We start from the raw sequence: 20174 nt of genomic DNA, 5'->3' as shown, positions 1-20174 counted from the left end.
GACACAGTCAACCGTCAACCAATCACATACACAAAGTCCTTCCCGTAAATCCTTGATTCCTTCAGAAATAAAAACCCAAAAATGGATTTTAATTTTGGCGATTTGAAAAAAGAAACCAACTCGGCCGTCGAAAACATTTTTGACCGTGCTGACGATGCCAAGAAACACGCCCAGGATATGTTGGGCAGCATTGATGACGTTTTAGGTGGTGGTGTTGAAAAAACTGACACTGTTAAATCGGATGGCATGGTAGATCCATTGGACCCCCAAGCTTTCGTACAACGTATGTCAGCTGGAGCCAAGGAGGCCCAAGAGGAATTGGATGCCAAATTTTCAAAGAACACCAATGATTTAGAAGATTTCCTTGGTCAGACCACAAACAGTGTAAAACAAGGTGTGGCTTCGTTGACCAATGATTTCATGAATGCTGAACGTGGTTTTAAGGACCAGGCAGGAGATGCTGCGAAGGAAATTGAAAAGAAGGCAGCCCAGGCTGTTGATGATATATTCGGACACTTTGGTGGCGGTGACAATAACTTTAAGCCCTCAGCTCCAGTAGAGGGTGTAGCCAAAAGTGCAAACAGCCAATTAAACGACTTTGACGACGATGATGATGATGAACCGGCTGCCATGACAACATTCGGCAAAACAGCTGCAACAGGCATTGCGGCTAGCAACAAAGATTCCGACAATGATTCACCTTCCATTTCGTACAATCCTTCTCCAGCCAAGAAGCTACCATCCGATGCTCTAAAGGAGCAGGACAATGAGAAATTCATTTCCAGTGAAGATCTTTTGGGTGATTTCAAAGATGAACGTACCGCAACACCCGACTCTCAGGCATCCGGCAATAACTATTCAGCACCATTGGCTAAATTGCAAGAACCAAAAACAACAGATCTGGATGCAGATGATTTCGATGATGATTTTGTTCAGGCTGAAATTCCTAAACAAGTTGAAGAGAAAAGCGCACCAGTTGTTGAACCGACACCACCCGTACCAGTACCAACTCCAGCGGTGGCTAAACCCGTTCCTGTTACAATGGAACCGGTAAAAGAACAGCCAGCGCCTGTATCAGAAATTAAAAAGGAGACACCAGCACCGGTTGCTGCTCCGACGACTGCTCCTACTCCAGTAGTTACGAAACAAGCATCGGCTCCTAAGCCCCCGACTACAACAACAACATCGAAGACAACACAGCAACAACAACAGCAACCCAGTATTGTATCGGTTGAGGATATTTTCTATAAATATGGTTTGGGTAAGTTGCAGCAGCAATGTAATCTTAATTCAAATATTCACTTTGTACATTTATATGAGGTTGAAGTTGTTAGAAATTCGAGATATCATGGCCCGAAAAAAGGGGATTCACAGATTCAAATGATTTTTATAAGAAAATCAACTTAAAATGTTGACTATTATGTAGAAAAATTTAGTTTGATCCGGAAAATTAATCTTGCCCGCCATTCGTAAAAACACTGATTCGAGAAAAACGCGTTTAAAGTTTGAGAAGCACTTCAGCCGTCGCTTGATACTGACACCAAAAATCGGCTATATCTTCAAAATTTGTTGAGATGTTTACTTGAAATTTTATGGGGTCATTATTATAGCTTTGTGCAGCCCGAAGAGTTTGTAACACCGCGGAATATTGGTCCTAGACCCACCTTTAAGTATACCGATCATCATAGACATGTGTGTCCGTCCGTCTGTCAATTATAATTTGTAAACACGATACAGGTCACAGTTATGGACAGTTATGAATCTTTACCAAATTTTGCATGTAGGATGGGTTCTGACCAATGAAGGCCCCTATTGTTTTTGGTAAAGATCGGTTAATATTTAGGAGATGACATGGACCAAATACTAAATTTTTGTCGGTTTTTCTGGTCGCTCCAGAGGCCACAATTATTGCACGAACATCGTGAAATTTTACATGCAGAAGAGGATAGGGCCAAAGAATAATCATGCCTGTTTTGATAAGGAACATGGACCCGAGAAGTTGATAGTATATCCAAGAGGAGTGGTTGATTTTTATATTGATACCAATTATATTGTCGTGTGTAATCGGATGTGAAAGTTACACTAAAATATTTACCGGTGCTTACGTATTCAGACATTATTCAGTAACACCATTACCACACTAGAAGGCGGAAATATAGCGCTGGTCGCTTTGAAATTTCCATGAGGTTCCAGTTATGGTCAAGGACAACGCCTATAGTTTTCGGTGATGATCAGATAATAATTATGGGATGAAGTGGACCGAAAACTTAATTTTTTGTATTTTTTCGAATCGATTTATAGGCCAAAATTATAAGCCGAACATAACTGTACTGAATATTTGTAATATTTGGAAAATATGTCAGTGTTGATCTCCAATCGGGGAAGAGGGTGCAAATATCACGAAATATTGCCCAGGCTCGGAAGAAACATCCGCAGAAAGTTAAAACTCCGTGGTAGTTGTGTAGGGTATCGTATGGTCGGCCCCGTCCGACTATACTGCTCCCCTCACTGGTTTTTGAATTAGTGTGTTCGAATCAAATCACAAAGTAAAATTACATTTTTTGAAACTGAGAATGGTTGGGGTCCCCTTAAAACAGACTAGATTAGATTATAAGACGTGTAGCCGTCATATAAAACATCTAGTTCATTCGGATACCTAGTGTTCCATTAGTTATATTTGGTTCAAGAAGCCTGGTTTGATTTTAGATAGTAGGCAATGTTAAATGATTTCTCGCTCGTTTTCTCTCACTTCAACCCTATAAATGATTTCATATTTTTGTTTATTTAATTTTTATTTTCGTTATATTTAGAAGAGAAATACTTTACAGCTTTATAGTTATCATGTTTACTTATTCTTATTATTTGTGTGATATATACGTTTATATTTGTTCATTTGCATCTCGTTTTGTATGCGTTTGAGAATTGTATACACACATATGTACTGTTGGAGATTTGTTTTAATTAGCATTGTGCTTTACGTATTATATATATCGGCTACCATTTTTTCAAATCTACCAATTAGCAAACAAAAAACAGAAACCCATTGTCTAAACGTGTACTTAGATTTGTGGAAAAGTAAAATACATATTTACATCTTATCTATATATGAGTTAGAGACAGAGAAATTTTCATGAATGGGATTTTCCATGGAAATTGGATATGTATTTGTCTAAAAAAGTATTTTTCTAAATGGAACGTTTCCTATCGAAACAAAAATTCTATTTAAAATTGTTCGCAATTGATTGTCCAAAATTTAGTTTTTTTGTAACCAAGTCTTATAGCCAGGTTCTTTTTATTGTAGCACTTTATTATGGCTTAATGTCTAAACTACTTGGTTGTAGTATTTTTTCTTTTATTAATTTGTTGCGTGTTTACCATTAGTATTTTTCTCTTTTGCTGCATATACACATTTTATATAAGTATAGAATGAAATGGTTTTTTTGTTATTATGGTGTTGTGAATCATATTTTTCCATATGAGTGGTTGGCTGTGTTGTTACGCCGGTCGGACTGCCGACATTATGACTTTGCTTGGTTGGTATGTTTGTGAATAATGATGTCATACACAATCAACCGGCAAACATTCCGGCTAAATAAACTAAACCCAACCAAAAGCAGCAGAAGTGAATATTTGTGTCTTATGCCAACCACACTTTTTTTTTACAAAATGTCATGTCTAGTTTTAGTCTTTTGTTGGATAGTATTTTACAAATAGGGGAGGGTGGAGGGTTGGTTTAGGTCTGGATCACTTGCACAAATTCACCACCCAATTTTCAGTTATAAAATAATAATTAAAGACCCGCAGACTCAGTATACAACTAAGATTTTATTATTTGTCTATTATAATGCCGGTTTCTTCGGTTCACTTTATAACTAGATTTTGTGAAATTCTCCTTTGTCATAGCTGTTGTTTTTATTGCCGTTCATTCCCATCATAATAATTACCATGAGTCATGGTTTTGTGTTCATCATCATGGACAGTGATTTAGTTCAATATTTTTCTATTTTTAGTTAACTTATTTCATTATTGATCTTGAATTTTATCACAATGACATCAAAACTAAAAAGAGTTCCCCATAAATAGATTAAAGTGTATACTTTCCAAAAAAAAAAAAAAAACGGAAATGTGTTAGACCTCCCCTGACCTTTTTTCTATGGCCATTCTTTCTCTATGTGGTTGGTTGGCGTTTCAAACTAATTGTTCACAACTCCAAGTGTTAATGACATGGAGTTTTGTTTTGTCTATTTGTCTGTCAAAAAACAAATTATAAATAAACTATCCATGGCTTTGCATTGGCATTATAGTTTGTTGCTTTGTTTGACAATAATCGTGTTTTTTGGTTTATATTTTAACACCGCCTATTACATGTACCCTTTATTCTACGCAATGTCATTGTGTTGTCCCCTTTATTTTGTGTTTTTTACCACCTAGAATAAATTACACGTGTTCCAAATTGTCTTGTCATATAACTATGGCGATTTGTGAGCTAATAAAAAATAATTGTGAAAGTTTGAATTGTTGTTTTTTTTTTGGTGGTGTATGACACAGACTCGATATCCAGTAGTTAAAAAATTACGTAGTTATGTCAGAACTTTTACCACTAACAAATGATAGATCGATATTCTGCATTCTTTGCTTTGGGAAATTCTTTCAATGTAGTTTTTTGGAAAATATTCCCATTGAGGGTTCCTAGAGTAGTGCCAATGAAAATACAACCTAGAAATTTACGAAATGAACCTGTGATATCCAAAAATTTGAGATGGGCTGCAGATGACGCTGTTTGTAGAGATTCTGGTGGCATACTTTTGGGCGCCGAAGAATACATTCTCTTGAGGAAGCAGGGGGCACTTCAACCCTGCTACTACGTTTGTGGTCTTTTGATATGACCCAAATCGTATTTATCATCACGCTATTTCTTTCTGGTGGTATATAATTTCTAGAGTAGTGCCAATGAAAAAACAAACTAGAAATTTACGAAATGAGCCTGTGATATTGAGAAAATAAAAAAACGTCTACATATTCCAAACTGATGGTAGCTATAGAGACAAAACTTGCAAATTCTTTAATTTCTGGACGTATATATAACGTTTGATGGAACCTAATCCTTTCCGATACCTGGATAACAGTCTGCTATTGTGTTTTGCAAAAATTCCAAATTTAATTGTACAAATTAGGAAACCAAGCTAAAAGAAATCAATGCAGCCATGAATGCCTTCCTTACCGAAGTCAACATTTTTAAAAAGTTTGTAAATATCGTATGAAGCTAACGGAATATCCGATTTCATCCGTTGTATACATATAGTATTTTACCAAACTGAGATCAATGTCAAAGATGAGATCTATGGTTCCACTCCTTCTGCTATCTCCCCCTCACAAAGGGTCAACATGTTGTAAAATTGTAAATTTCAATAGATTTATACATCTCTCTGATATATAGGTCCATCATTTCTGTTACCTCCCCCACAAAATGTCATTGGCTGCAGGTATACATCTGCCGACAATACATACTGAGATTTTTTAATTGTTTATTACATACTTCGGCTCTGTGATTATACCCTTGTGTAGCCCCAAGAGTTTGTAACGCCGCGAATTTGACATGTGTATCGTTTTTTATAAACACGATACAGGCCACAGATATGGACCAATCGTGGCGAAATTTTACATGTAGCTAAAGAAGACCCCTATTGTTTTTGGTAATGGTCCGTTTATACTTAGGGGACAAAATGGACAAAAAACTTTACTTTTGGGCTGATTTTGTGGACGCTCTAGAGGTCACAATTATGACCGAACATCACGAAATTTTACAGGAAGAAGGGGATTCGGCTGAAGAATAATTATGACTGCTTTGATAAAGATCGGTCAATATTTAGCGGGTTAAATGGACGCAGACTTCTGTGTGAAAAAAGACAACAAATGGTTACCAATTATATTGTTGTATGTACTCGGATGTGACAGTTATACGTAAATATAGTCACATTTACGTATAACTTTTACGATATTGCTTGGTATTGCTATTACACCCCACTAGAGGACGGAAATGTCGCGCTGATCGCTTTGAAATTTCTTCCTCTGGTTATAGTGTGAGAAAGCTGAAGTCTGGATATTTCTCACACCATAGCCATATCCCCTGATTCTTCATCAGTTTCGAGTTTCTATTATTTGCATAGTTAGAAGAAAATACTTTAATTGTTGTAGCTGATAAATTCGACTTTTGGTCGGGTTTCATTGCACGCCCATTATTATGACCTTCAGAAGTGCAAACTCGACCACTATCATCTCAGGGCAGTTATGCATTTTTTTCATCACCATATATTTATAGAAAATTCCTAGACATAAAGTTTGCACTCCATCCATCCAATAACTTTCTAATTAAATAGAACGTAAAGCCCTTTTTACCTTGTAGTAAAGTCTAGGTATCTATTGCAGAGTGTGTGTGTGTGTGTAGGGTGTATTGCCATTGTTCACTTTTAACGCCCCAGATATGATTGCCTTAAGAGTTTTTATTGTTTTCCCATTTCTTTTTCATTTTTTCCTTATTGTCATTGACATAAATTTCTTTATGTCTCCATTCATTTTGTGTGAGTGTTTGCGTGCGGCGGTATGTCATTTCACGTTGCTGCTGCAGCTCAACAGCTACTACAGCATTTCTCTTGTCGCCACAATGAGATTGGCAACAAAAATACAATGTCTAGAGGAAAAAAACTGGTCAATATTTTTTTTTTCCGTTTTCATCATTGACAGTGAAGACGGCGTGTTGCACAATGGTGGATTTTTTGTAGTCGATTTTATGTCAGCTCACTGATATGCGAGGATTTTCCTTCCTATCCTTAATAAGACACTTCTCTGACTGAAGAACTCAGTATTGCGGAATGATTTTGCAGTCCATGAACATTTGACAAATTGGTCTTGTTGGGAATTGAACCCCTGAAATTTGATATGCCACTTAACTATTGTTGGAGCAACATATTTACATTTGGTCTATCTTTTTATTTAAAAAATGTTTTTATGTTTTCTTGCAAAAATAGTCCCACTGTGCCACATTGAAATACCTCTTTCAGTATTTCTTTTGTTGAATGATCTCAACGTTACAACGAAATGTGTGCATATGTAAGCACAAATCACTAGAAAATAATGGACGTTGTGCTGAGGAAAATCCAAAAGTGATCCATTGTGTCTGACCTCCTTCTCTCTTCTCCTTGCTGTGCTGACTTTGCATGGGGTGGCATTGGACTTGCCTTGTTAACAATGAAATGATTGGTAAAAATGTGTGAGGCTGCAGGGATTTCGTGATATGAATAGTCAGTTTCAAATACCGATGTTGCGGTGAAGTAATCGGAAGTAATTTACTTGTTTCTGCAACAAGTCTAGCAGATCCACCATGCCAAATTTTATTTTAGACTTCATTTTTCGGGACATATTTATTTCAGGAGCCTCCCTGATGTTTGGTGCGAACGGTAATTTCAATGGAGTACCCCATTTAATGGATGGATATTGACATTTCCCTGTTAATATTTTTGGTTAAAATATGGAATGTTTTTTAATTTCGAAATTGTTATTTTTTAGCAACCAAAATCCGTCGTTTAACAGATGTACATCCCTAATTTTCTGCGGTTTCTTTAAATCGAAAGAAATGATTGCATTTTATTGATTGTCTTTGGTTTTCTTTTAAGAAATAAAAAGAAATTGCAACACATTTGAAGGCTTGATGGAAAGATGGGGTCTGTCATTGACATTTCCACCTCATTTTCATTATTCTGCCTCTATCTTGGTTGCCGCCAGTCTGCCTCCTTTCTGTCGCCGTCGTCTTATTTCTTTTTTGTACTTGTGGTACACACAAACATACCAAACCAAAGCAAAGAAAATAAAACTGCATACATACTTGTTTATGTCTTATTGACATTTATCACAGATTCCGATTTGTTTGTTTTAAATAACTGTAATCTATTCTGTTTGTCGGATTTTTTGGCAAAGAATTTTAAAGTTGCCTTATTCACTTGAACACGTAGACAAATTTCCAACTGAATTATTATAAAAAAAAAACAAAAACCCTTTAAAAATATAAAGTTTGATTTATTTCCAGCAAAACAAACGTTTTTATTTCGCGACCATTTATTGTGAACTAATATTGAATGAAATTCAAATTTAATAATAGTGTTAATTATATACTCCTATTCGTGTTTTGCCATGTGATTCTTCCATAATAATAATTACTGAACTGCATTTTTTGTGATCACAGATCTGACATAATTTTAAATGTAAACACGCTGGAAAAAAATGTTGTCATTTTAATTTCTATGCTCCATTTGTGGCTGCTACTGATATTTCATTGAGATTTTTTTAGTAGTACATGTAATGAAGTTTGTGGAATCGCTCATGGTCAGGTCATGATCAGGATAAAATTTTAAGACGCCCGTCTGCCCGTCCGTACGTGTATTGTAATCACGCTATCTTCTGAAGGAATTGAGATAGGGTGTTGAATTTTTTGCATAGGGTTGTTTTTTGTCTGCAGGCAGATCAAGTTCGAATATCGGCTATATCGGTCTACATTTAGGCGTAGCCCCCCTCATCAGGGTATCCCCAATTTTCGGTATTTAGTGGTTCTTGAGCGCCTTTTGGGTACTCCACTAAAAATTATAAATATAGATGCATTTTTTCGGGTAGCCCCCATATAAGGGCATCCCCAAATTTCGGTATTTTGGGGTTCATGGGCGCATTTTTCAACTCAATTCGCTGTAATTTGGTACGTAGAGTTCTTATTGGTGGATAAATTCACTAAAAATTATAAATATCGGTTCACTTTTTCTGGTAGTCCCTATATAACGGTACCTCCAATTTTTGATATTGTGGGGTTCCTGAGCGCGCTTTTCAACCCAATTCACCGCAAATTGGTATTTTATGTTGTTATTGTCTAACCAAAAAAAATTATAAATATCGGTCCACTTTTTCTGGTAGCCCCCATATAACAGTACCTCCGATTTTCGATATTGTGGTGTTCTTGCGCACGTTTTTCAATAGAATTCGCTGTAATTCTATACTTTGTGTTCTTATTGGATATCAAACCTCTCCATTAAAAATTATAAAGATATGTCCAGATATGTACCGGTAACCCCATATAACGGTACCCCCAAAATTTCAGTATTTTGAGAATTTTGTACCGGATATTCAATCAAATTCGCTGTAATTTCATATTTTGTAGTCGTATTTGGTATAAAATCTCCCTCTAAAATGATTTATCCTTCCATCGGATTTGTGGCCTTACCCTTCTGCGTGAACCATCACTTGGCTCGCTTTTATATGCATTTTGAGCTGGGACATCTTCATCCATTCTCACAAGATGGCCCAGCCAACGTAGTCGCTGCAGCTCGATCCGTCTGATTATGTCGATGCCCGAGAATAGATGGTATAGCTCATGGTTCATTCCACGGCGATATTAACCATCGACGCAGATCGTCCAATAGATCTTCCAGAAAATTTTTCTTTCAAACACTCCAAGAGATACCTCATCTGCTTGCGCAAGTACCCATACTTCAGATCCATACAACAGCACGGGTAATATCTGCGTCTTGTAGAGTGTGAGTTTGATCTGGCGAGAGGTGACCTTGCTTTTGAGTTGCTTATTCAGACCATAGTAGCATCTGTTGGCCAACACTATTTTCCTTCGGATATCAAAGCTGATGTTATTAGTTTTGTTTATGTCGGTACCGAGGTACATAAAATCGTTAACTACATCGAAGCCGTAGTTTTCAAATTCCACAGTTGGTCCGAGTCTACTGGACGTCTTGCGCGTTTGTACCATCATCTTGTTCTTCTCGCCATTTACTGCCAGTCCCACTTTGACATACTCCTCAATTCGTTCAAGGTGGCTGTTACCACTCGTAATGTTCGACCCATTATGTTAATGTCATCGGCGTAGCCGAGTAACATATGCTGTTTGGTGTATAGAGTGCCAGTTCTGTTCACATTTGCATCTCCGATGACCTTTTCAAGCAGGATGTTGAACAGGTCACACGACAAACTGTCACCTTGTCTGAATCCTCGTTCGGTCATTTCCTACTTTAACTGCAGACATTGTACCGGTTAAAGTTAACCTGCATAGCCGTATTAATTTTGCAGGAATGCCAAATGCAGAGATGGCTTTAAACACCTCTGAACGGATAGGGCTGTCGAATGCGATTTAATAGTCGACGTATAGGTGGAACGTGTCGATGTGTTTTTCGTTGGGGTTTTTTCCAGGATCTGAATGGTACCTTACCGGCTGAAAATTCACCCCAGGGAAATGTAGAGCCAGGGTTCTCGTAGCTTTGATTTTTTTATTTCCTGGTTTTCGATATGGTTGTTGTTCCTGTTAACCCAATTAGGGCAAATCGAGTTGTTTCGGATCTTTTTTTACTTTGATTAGTATTCACAAATCTTGTATCTCTATGTTAATATGGATTGTTTATGTCAAGCGATTAGTTTCGAATACTACCATTTCTTATTTTTGTAGTATTCAAAATGTTTGAGTCGGTATATTTTTATAATATTACCACATTCTATTCCCCTATCAAAATAAAATTTATTTCCACAATTTTTCCCTACGATAGATGCCGCAGTATAGGGAACAAAAATGCCCTTATTTAGTGTTATGATTAATATGAAATATCTAACCAGCACCCCTGCCTTCGTCCGACACACCCTCCCATTATTTAATTCATTGCTCTTCACAGTCTACCCTCATAAAATATACCGAACAGAACGAACTGAACAACAGCACCCCAAGTAGTCATGTGGATTTGTCATTAAATAGTTTCAGTATTGCATCACAAAACCAGATGATGATTTGTTTATATTTTCTATTAGCGTTTCCATAGCCAGAGAATTGTTGAATAAAATAGAGATTGTGATGGAGATGATGATGCATTGCTAAATTCTGCAGCAACAGTGTTTTGGGATTCTATGGATATTAAGCTCTTTTTTGTGTTTAAAAACGTGTGGAGCTTTATGTCAGAGCGCAGGTCTGATGAGAGAAAAACATCAACCCTTCATGGAACAAAAGAGAGCAGCTGAGTTCCGCATATTTTTTATAGTAAAATCAATGGTTTGTGCGGCTAACATGAATTGATTGTTGGGTTCTTTTTTTGGTTTCATTTTTTCTTCTGTTCTACGAATGCCAGTAGAAAATGAAATGTCAAATTTTTGTCACAAGGAAATACTACAAGTATGAGTGGGGTTTGATTGTGTTTTCTCCAAATTCTGGGGGTTGCTGCCAATAAGTCTCCACATGACAAAGCGGTGACGACGGCGGCATACTCTTTTAATGCAGATTCCAGCTTTGCGCATTATTCTATATCCAAGTGGCAATGGTTGGATGGTTACGACGACCGGGCCAAGGGGTCAACACTATAGTCTTCCTTGTCTAGCAATCGTTAAATTGAATCGCAATTACGAAAGGACTTGTGTAGATACAATTCGTATAAATTTTCTTCGTAGTTGTCGATTGCAAATACAATTGAATCCGAGCCCCATGCCGCAGCTGCTGATGATGATTTCAGTTACACTTCGAGGCATTAACGTGTGATACACAATCAGCACAATCGTGTTTTACGGCTTTTTTAAAAATAATTTTTTTAGTGGGGACACACACAATATTGCGTTGTGTAATTTGTTATCGGGTTTGTTTTTTTCAAAATTGCAATTGTTTTAAATTGCAGGAACGGAATGAAGTGTCAGTAAAGTGTGAAAAATATTTAAGAAGAAAATCCATATATTTTATTAAGATTTTTATGTGAATCTGAAGAAAGAAGAAGAATAAAGTATATACCTACAAAAATATATACTGTATGTCTACGATTTAGATATTGACAACAAACGAATAGGCCCCCAAATCAAATCAAAGCCTACAACAAAATCTTATCGACATCTCAATTTTTCTTGGGCTTAAAAAAAGAAAATTGAGAATAAAAAAATTATTGTTTTAAACAAAAGTTAAATAAATTAAAAAAACAACAGCAAAAATGGTGGATACTGTGGAAGAATCAGCACAAAATGGTGTTTACAAAAAACGTCCCTTCATGTGTTCCTTATTAGATCCCAGTAAGTTTAGCATAAAAAAATACAATACACATATATTTTTATTTTCTCTCATAACCTACCTCTCTCTCGTTTTCCTTCCTACTGCCTTCCTTATGCTAATTGTAGTTATTTTCCACCTTACCTTCTTAATCCATCCTCACCCTATACGGCCGACCACCAAATTCCGATATGCTTCCTGTAATTTGAGTCATTTTTCTTTTTGGGTGTTAGCCTTAATATGTAAAATTTGTTGTAATTTCTTTCAATGTGTGTGTGTGTGCGTGTTTGGTCCTTCGACATCATTAAATTTATTGTAATTTTGTTTAACGCTTTCTTTATTTTTCAGTTTATTCTTTTTTGCTTATTTCACATCTTTTGGTTTGGTTTTTTGTCGCTTGTTGCCTAAAAATGTTTCGTTTCGTTTTTGTGCGCTTTCTACATTTATTTTCTTTTTCCTAAAAAAATAATCAATATCCACCTAATTTCAGACGCTTGGTTTAAGCCGGAGCGCTTACATCCACGAGGTAAGTGTATTAATGTCTTATTGGTGTTGTTGTTGTCGTCTTTTCTGACGTCTATGTCTAATGTACACGCCTATATGTCTATATATACACACGTACACGAAACAACATGCATATAATATTAGCTAGCAGATGACTAAACTTTTTTGCCAAGATTGAGGCAACTCAATTAAGTTTTTGTCTAGTGGTGTCCGTCGTCATCGCCGTCTACTCCCCACTGCTGCACCACTAATCGTTTTCGTTTTTCTTGCCATGCATTTGGTTGTTGTTCTTTAGTTCAATGACCACTTTAAGTTTTGTCTTGGTTTTATTATTCGATTTGAAATAATTCGATAATAACTTACGAATGGTAATGAGGTTATCCTGTGATGGGCAACCTGAGCTCGTATTTATGTATTTGCGGAATAGATACTTTGGCTCGCAAAAATTACGCTCAAAGAAAAACATGATTTAATTAGGCGTACTATATAATATGTTTAATATATATAATATATTACATTTCGGGTTAATTATTTTCTAGTCAAATCTGCAAATTGGTTCTCAAAGTTCGTTCATCTATTATATGATTTGGTATGGAGATACTATGAATCTTACTGAGATTATTGTGTGTGGTGAATTGTATAAATATATCGCGTCGAAAATAAATCCAATGAAAATACAATTTAATAATTTTTGCTAGACTATTAAAACATTTAGATAATAAAATAAACCGATATATTTTTGATATATTTAACGACTATTTAACGACTTATAGAAATTAATTTCGCCGATCCCTTGACTTTTTCATGTCTTTGTGCATATGTTTGTAACGAGATAGACCCATGGTTCCTGGTTGGCGCAGCGTACTGAATGGAGTCTAAAAGAATGTGTGCTAAATTTCGTGAAAATCGCCTCAGATTTTGATATAACTCCCATAAATTTGCCCACATATTTAAGTTCGTTAAATTCCATATCAATGTTCCTTTGAAAAGGCGACGTCTGTTAGGATACATATGTAGAATATACCCAATGTGGTGAAGGGTATAATATAGTCGGCCCAGTTCGACTTTACTACTTTCCTTACTGGTTTTATAATCGTTTTCGACTGTCGGTCTATTTTCTGAAATTGACTCAACTTTGAAGAACCCTCTTTTGGAAAATATATGCCTAATGTAACGGTATCATCGAATTTTTTGTATACCCTCCGCCATAAGCTAGAGCTGTAATGCCAGGTACATCAAAGAAAACGAGAAGCATATTAAGAATTGTCGAAAAGAACACAAAACCTATCAGTTTCAAACCGAATATATATTTTTTTGCGAAGCCTATGATTTGCCTTACCTTTGACATATAAAGAACACATTTGGTGTTGATACCTACTAGTTCGCTATAACCGTATTCGAATGCATTAAATTTGTCATTCCGTTTGCAACTCCTCGAAATATTCACAGGAGACTCCACAAAGTATATACATATATTTTTGATCACCGTCGTCTGGCGGTCTACTGAAATCACGTTAGTGATCGCAATATTTAAGATAGAGCTCTGACATTTTGCACCGACATTGCTAGTGCTCCTAGGATGTTTGGTATTGCAAATGGCATATATCATAAAATATAACGAGTTTTGATACCGAATTTGGTTGTAATTTGGTATCCGCATATCCCTTTATTAATAATGTGGGGTATTATAACGGTACCCTTCAATATCCGATTTGTGGTTTCCCAACCGAATTGGTTGTTATCATTGTGTAGCACATAAAAATTATTAATATTGATCTTTTCATGAGTTATCGGTATTTTCGGAGATTTTGGACAAGTTTTCTAACCAAATTGGATGTAATTGGTATTTCGGGTTATCATTGCATAGCACATCTCCGTATCAACAATTATTTATATTGACCCAAGTTACAGAGTATACCCCATATATCGGTACCCTTTAATAGTCGGTATTTTGGGCAGGTTTTCCAACCGAATTGGCTATAATTTGGCATTTTGGGTTCTCATGGTATAACACATCTCCGTATCAAAAATTATTAATATTGACCCCAGATTCAGGGTAACCACCATATAATGGTACCCTTCAATATTTCCAACTGAATTGGCTGTAATTTGGTATTATGGGTTCTCATTGTGTAGCACATCTTCGTACCAAAAATTATTAATATTGACCCAAGTTTCAGGGTAGCCATAATTAACGGTACTCTTCAATATTCGGTACTTACGGGTTTTTGAGCAGGTTTTCCAATCGAATTGTCTGTAATTTGATATTTTGTATTCTCATTGTATAACACATCTCCGTAACAAAAATTATTAATATTTACAAAAGTTTCAGGGTAGCTTGACCCAAGTTTCTGGGTAGTTCCCCACATAACGGTATCCTTCAACATCCGATTTTTGGGGATAATGTCTCCAAACATTATCCAAACGAATTAGCTATAATTTGGTATATTGGGTTCATTGTTTTTGGTCAAAACCCAAACTTCCACCGATTTGAAAAGTATGAGGATTTTTCAATGTAGTATATATGAGACCCATTGTTCCCATACTTAATATAACGACCATGTATAAAAATTGCAACCATTTTATTGTAACTTGCAATTATTATCCTTCACTTTGCATTTTAAATGGAATTCTCACACACAGACAAAAAAATATTCCTAAGGCCCTCTCAACCCCCTTTTATATATCAGTGCTATTATAACGATATGTATATATGTATGTATGCAGGCGTTAGCTGCATATAAACTATGATTTGTAACATTTGCATGCATGTAGTACTTTTCACAGAAATATACATACATGTCGATGGATGGATATCTTTTGTACATATGTACTATGTATGCAAACTATCCTGGGTACATACATTTCAAAAACAAAAAATCAATAGTTTTTTTTCTCGTTAGTTTACAAAACGTTTCAGATCTGATTTACATTTAAAAAGGAAAGAAAGAGCGGGGTAATTTAGAAGAGCTTTTGATTTTTTTGCACAAAATAAAATTTAATTAATTTTAAAAACGTAATTAAGGTTGTTGGGTTTTTTAATTCATGACATGCACATTATTTGGATTTTTTCTGTTTCTTTCTCTATTACTGATGGAGTCATGCGGAATTTGAACTTGCAAGGAAAAGCAAACAAACAAACCAAAAAAAAAAAAAATTGCAGGTTTCTTTAAAACGTTCTCACATTTCAATATGTTTTTTTATTATTCCAAACTACTGACGACTGCTGCTGAGTTCGGGGATATGATTTTTGTGCTTTCTTCTTTGGCCTTTTTTTGGTGTGATGTTGGTGTACAATTTTCGCTTGGCTAACAATGTGAACAACCTTTTTCCGTTTGTTTGCCGCCTATGTATTATTTTCCAAATGACGTCATTTTTTCCACTTTATTTCTTTGGGTTTGTTGTTGGTATTTTTTACATTACTGGTGGTTTGTGGACTTTGTTTTTCGGGGTGTAATCCATAAATTATGTTCGGCTATCTATCTGCTATTTGTTTTTTGGGGTTAATTTTTATTGTTGTTTTTTTTTTATTTCCTTTTCTGGCTGTATTCCTTTTTATTCTTCTTGGCTTACTTCCAAAATGACGTGTTCGGCGTTTCTTTCCTGTAAACAACATTTTCCCAGACATATAATTTTTTTATTGTTTGCCAACACCCAAGGTTTTTTGTGGGGTTCAGGTGAAGAAAAAATTATTTTCTGGAGGTCTGCAAAGTTTATATAAAATGGATTAATTTATAAAGTTCAGGAATTAATTATAGACTATGGCTTAAAATGTCCTTATTTACATTTACCAGCTATAAAGGGGTTAATGGTCTGCATAAATATTCATTAAATTCATATGCCGGTCAGCTTGTTCGTTTTTAAAAAATGTTGTTTTTTGAGCAAATTAAGGGATTATTTCGGGTCTACTAGAATATAAGGATTTCTATTACTAACTCTCTTCTGTGCTACAAAATCTAATGACTAGCATTGACCAAATTTTAGTAAACAATATCGACCCTAACCCTGTGTATTTTTGTAGCTCAAAAACGTGGTTCTATGTAGTTTATATCAAAAAAATACTTACCATATGCTTCAATTCGCTCGTACCAAAAATTATTAATATTAACCCATGTTTCAGGGTTGCCTCTCCATATAACGGTACCCTTCAATATTCGGTATTTTGGGGATTTTTTACACGTTTTCCAAACGAATTGCCTATAATTTGGAACTTTGGGTTCTGATCGCCAGTCTGTCTTTCTACAAAAAATATTTTTTCTTTTGTTTCTCACACACACGTTTGAAGGTCAAAACGCCCTATCGACATTCTCAGTTAGACATGCAGCCGGTACACATGTACCCACCTACCTTAATGCTTTGTCTATGATTGTTAACGGTGCTATATAACAATTAGCCAAAAGCCAAGAATTTGCTAATGAGATATGGTCGCTCTGTAATTACTTATGCGGAAAATTATAAAAGAAACCAACTGAAAACCAATTTGGACAACAAGATACAAACCAACGACTACTTGCTGGTACAGTTAGCTTAAAACTCAAAGAAGACACCTACATCCATCCATTCAATTGAATATGAAACGAAAGAAAGACAGACAGACATGCAACCAGCCTCAAGATATAAACGAAACCGGCCGGTACTTTTTTTCGAATAGAGAGCAAGCAAGTGTAAGATAAAATGAATATTTATAAGATTTTTTTTTTATAAAAAAATGAATAATGTGGAAATTTGTGATTGATTTATATATATGTCTAAATATGGCCACATACACAGCATACTTGAAATTGAGTCATGTTTTTAATGACTGTCTAAATTTTTGTTGCTAAGTGAAAAGTACTTTTTTAAGCGAAAAAATATTAATTTTTGTATACACGATTATTGAATGTCATGGATAATAAATTCTGGGATATTTTGATAGCATGATTTAGCAGGTTAATTTAAATTTCCCCGACCTACCATAGCATTATTCGACATAATTGTTATCAAAGAAAATAAGGAAACCTCAAACCGTTTTTATTATATTACGATTTTAATGCAGTTTTATTTGAAGAAGATTTCTGGTAACAAGGAATAGGCTCTATGTATGTTTTGTACGAACTTATGACAAGGTAAATTGCCTTGGTGAAAAATTACTTTATTTGTATACCCTCCAACATAAAATGGAGGTTTTATTATTTTAGTTTTTTCTTTTGTTTCACATCGAATTATTTATCGGAGACTCAAAAAGAAGATATACACATTTTCGATCCCAAGTAAATTCTATGTCAATTGTATTTAACTCCTCCTTGCATTTGAGAGGTATTTGAAAGAACCTAGACTAATTTGCCAATGGAAACAAAGGATAAATGACCACCTCTTGGAAGATGTTCAACGATCGCCCCATTTACTATATTTCAAAGGGCTTAGGCCCCTTTTGTATCCTAACGGGTTATTGGAGGAAAAAAACTCTATTGGTGCTAGATTGACAATATAGAACCATGTTGTTGTCGGTTATAGGATGATAAATATCCAATATCCACTTTGTTTGTTTTTAATACACTAATATATATTTACTGGCATATGTAGCGTTAGCGAATGTGGAAATATTAAAAAACCAATACTGACCATTTATAATCCTTTGTAGTATTGATATGTTTATTTCTAAAAATTCCAAATTTCCATATGTAAGAGATTTCAAAACTTTCCACATACCCCAATCTTAATTCCAAATTTTAGGTATTCAACTCTATGAGTTCACCTAAATTCAAATTGTAACTGCAAATTTCGTGATTTCACCTCTATCGGTTCACTCAAAATATAAATTGTACCATATTTAGTACACAAATCCAAATTTAAAATTTCCCAATCCTACACCCAACAGGAATCCTAAATCCAAATTTCAAGATTCTAGCTCTATCGGTTCGCCCAAAATTCAAATTGTACTAAATTTAGTACCATTTTGTACACTTAAACACTAATTCACAAAACTACCTACATATCTCAATTCTACACTCTTAACAGTAATATATTTTTTTCAAATTTTTGCTATTGCAGCTCTAAATCCAAATTGTACCAAATTTAGTAACATTTAGTACACATAATTAGAATTTTCCACAACTTCCTACATGCCCCAATCCTACACCCCAACATTGATCTTATCTCCCAATTTCAAGATTACAGCTCTATTGGTTCACCCAAAATTCAAATTGTACCAAATTTAGTACACATAAGTACGAATTTCCCAAACTACCAACACACCTAAATTCTACAATACAGTTGTAATCTTATTTCCAAATTTCAGTGTTCCAGCTCTACCGGTTCACCAAAATGCAAATTGTACCAAATTTAGTACCATTTAGTACACATAATTAGGAATTTCCACAACTTAATACAATACCCCAATCCCACACCCCAACAGTGATTCTAACTCCAAATTTCGCCCAAAATTCAAATTGTATCAAACTTAATCCACAAATTACCAACATACCTCAATTCTACAATGCAGTAGCAATTTTATTTTCAAATTTCAATGTTCCAGCTCTATTGGTTCACCCAAATCCAAACTGTACTAAATATAGTAACATTTAGTACTTTTCGTACACATAAGTACAGATTTCCAAAATAACTACATATCGCTATCCTACATTCCGATTGTTAATTTCAATGTTAATTTCAAATTTCTGGATTCCAGCTCCATTTGTACCTCCAATTAAAAATTGTACCAGTACTTTTCGTATACATGAGTACACACCTCCTTATATCGACCATACTTCTTAACCTCAATTCGCATTACAAATTTCAATCCATTAACATGCTACGCAATTGTACAAAATTTAGTACTTTTTTGATACTTATAGTTCGATAAAGGACTTTTAATATAGAAGAAATGGACCTGTAAATGATATTTTAGAACCGTAATTTCTTAATTATTTTTTTAAGAATTTAGTTACACCCTCCAAAATGTTCAATGTTTTTTAGGAATGATGGATGAATTCTCTTTTTGGAAAAACATTGTAGTTGCCTTTATAAACTTGCTAATGACTGTATTTGTTGGTACATTTGTATATTTCACATCCCTCACGATGCTAGTTTTAAATACTGCTTTATTTTTTCACTTCGTTATCATATAATTACTAATTATTTTCTTGTGTGTTTATGCCAAATAATGTGATTCACAAAAAAAAAAAAAAAATACAACCCACAAGCAGCAAACCCAAACCCCCGTTCTCCAGCAACAGCCATCATCAACATGCATTACTTGCATGCTTTCTTAATTCACCTGGTTTGGCAAACAAATCGGCAAGTTGGTGCAAAAACAATACTCACTATAATAACAAAAAAATATTTAAATAGATAATTACCCAGTACTGGAATGTTAATGGCAAAAATGTAAATCAAATCCTCTGGTCTTAGTACAACATGTCCGAAAATCACTTAGGCTAACATTAACCTAAGACTTTTTTACCACTTAATTAAAAATACATTTTATTTTTGCAGAATTGAATTTATAAAAACAAATAATGTTCTCATCGTTTTGCAATTTTATTTTGACAATATTTTTGTACCCAACAAAAACACACCCGCAACTTTTGCAATTCCATTGCCTTGGGTGCAAAATGTCGTCATTCTCCCACCCAGTAAGCTT

General features: G+C 35.0%; 1 protein-coding gene across 1 annotated transcript in view; it reads left to right on the top strand.

Moving 5' to 3' along the window:
• LOC133329495 (reticulon-1) overlaps nt 1-20174 on the top strand; it is a 45128-nt gene continuing 24954 nt past the window's right edge. The window contains exons 1-2 of the mRNA XM_061537967.1: nt 1-1261; nt 12540-12575. Coding sequence (XP_061393951.1) covers nt 82-1261; nt 12540-12575 — 1216 coding nt within the window. The 5' untranslated portion in view covers nt 1-81. The remainder of the gene's footprint in view (nt 1262-12539; nt 12576-20174) is intronic.

This window comes from Musca vetustissima, unplaced genomic scaffold, assembly GCF_032173495.1.
Source record: "Musca vetustissima isolate MV318-11 ecotype Yass unplaced genomic scaffold, APGP_CSIRO_Mvet_v1 utg6009, whole genome shotgun sequence".
NCBI lineage: Eukaryota > Metazoa > Arthropoda > Insecta > Diptera > Muscidae > Musca > Musca vetustissima.
This window is presented reverse-complemented; position numbering and strand designations above follow the sequence as displayed.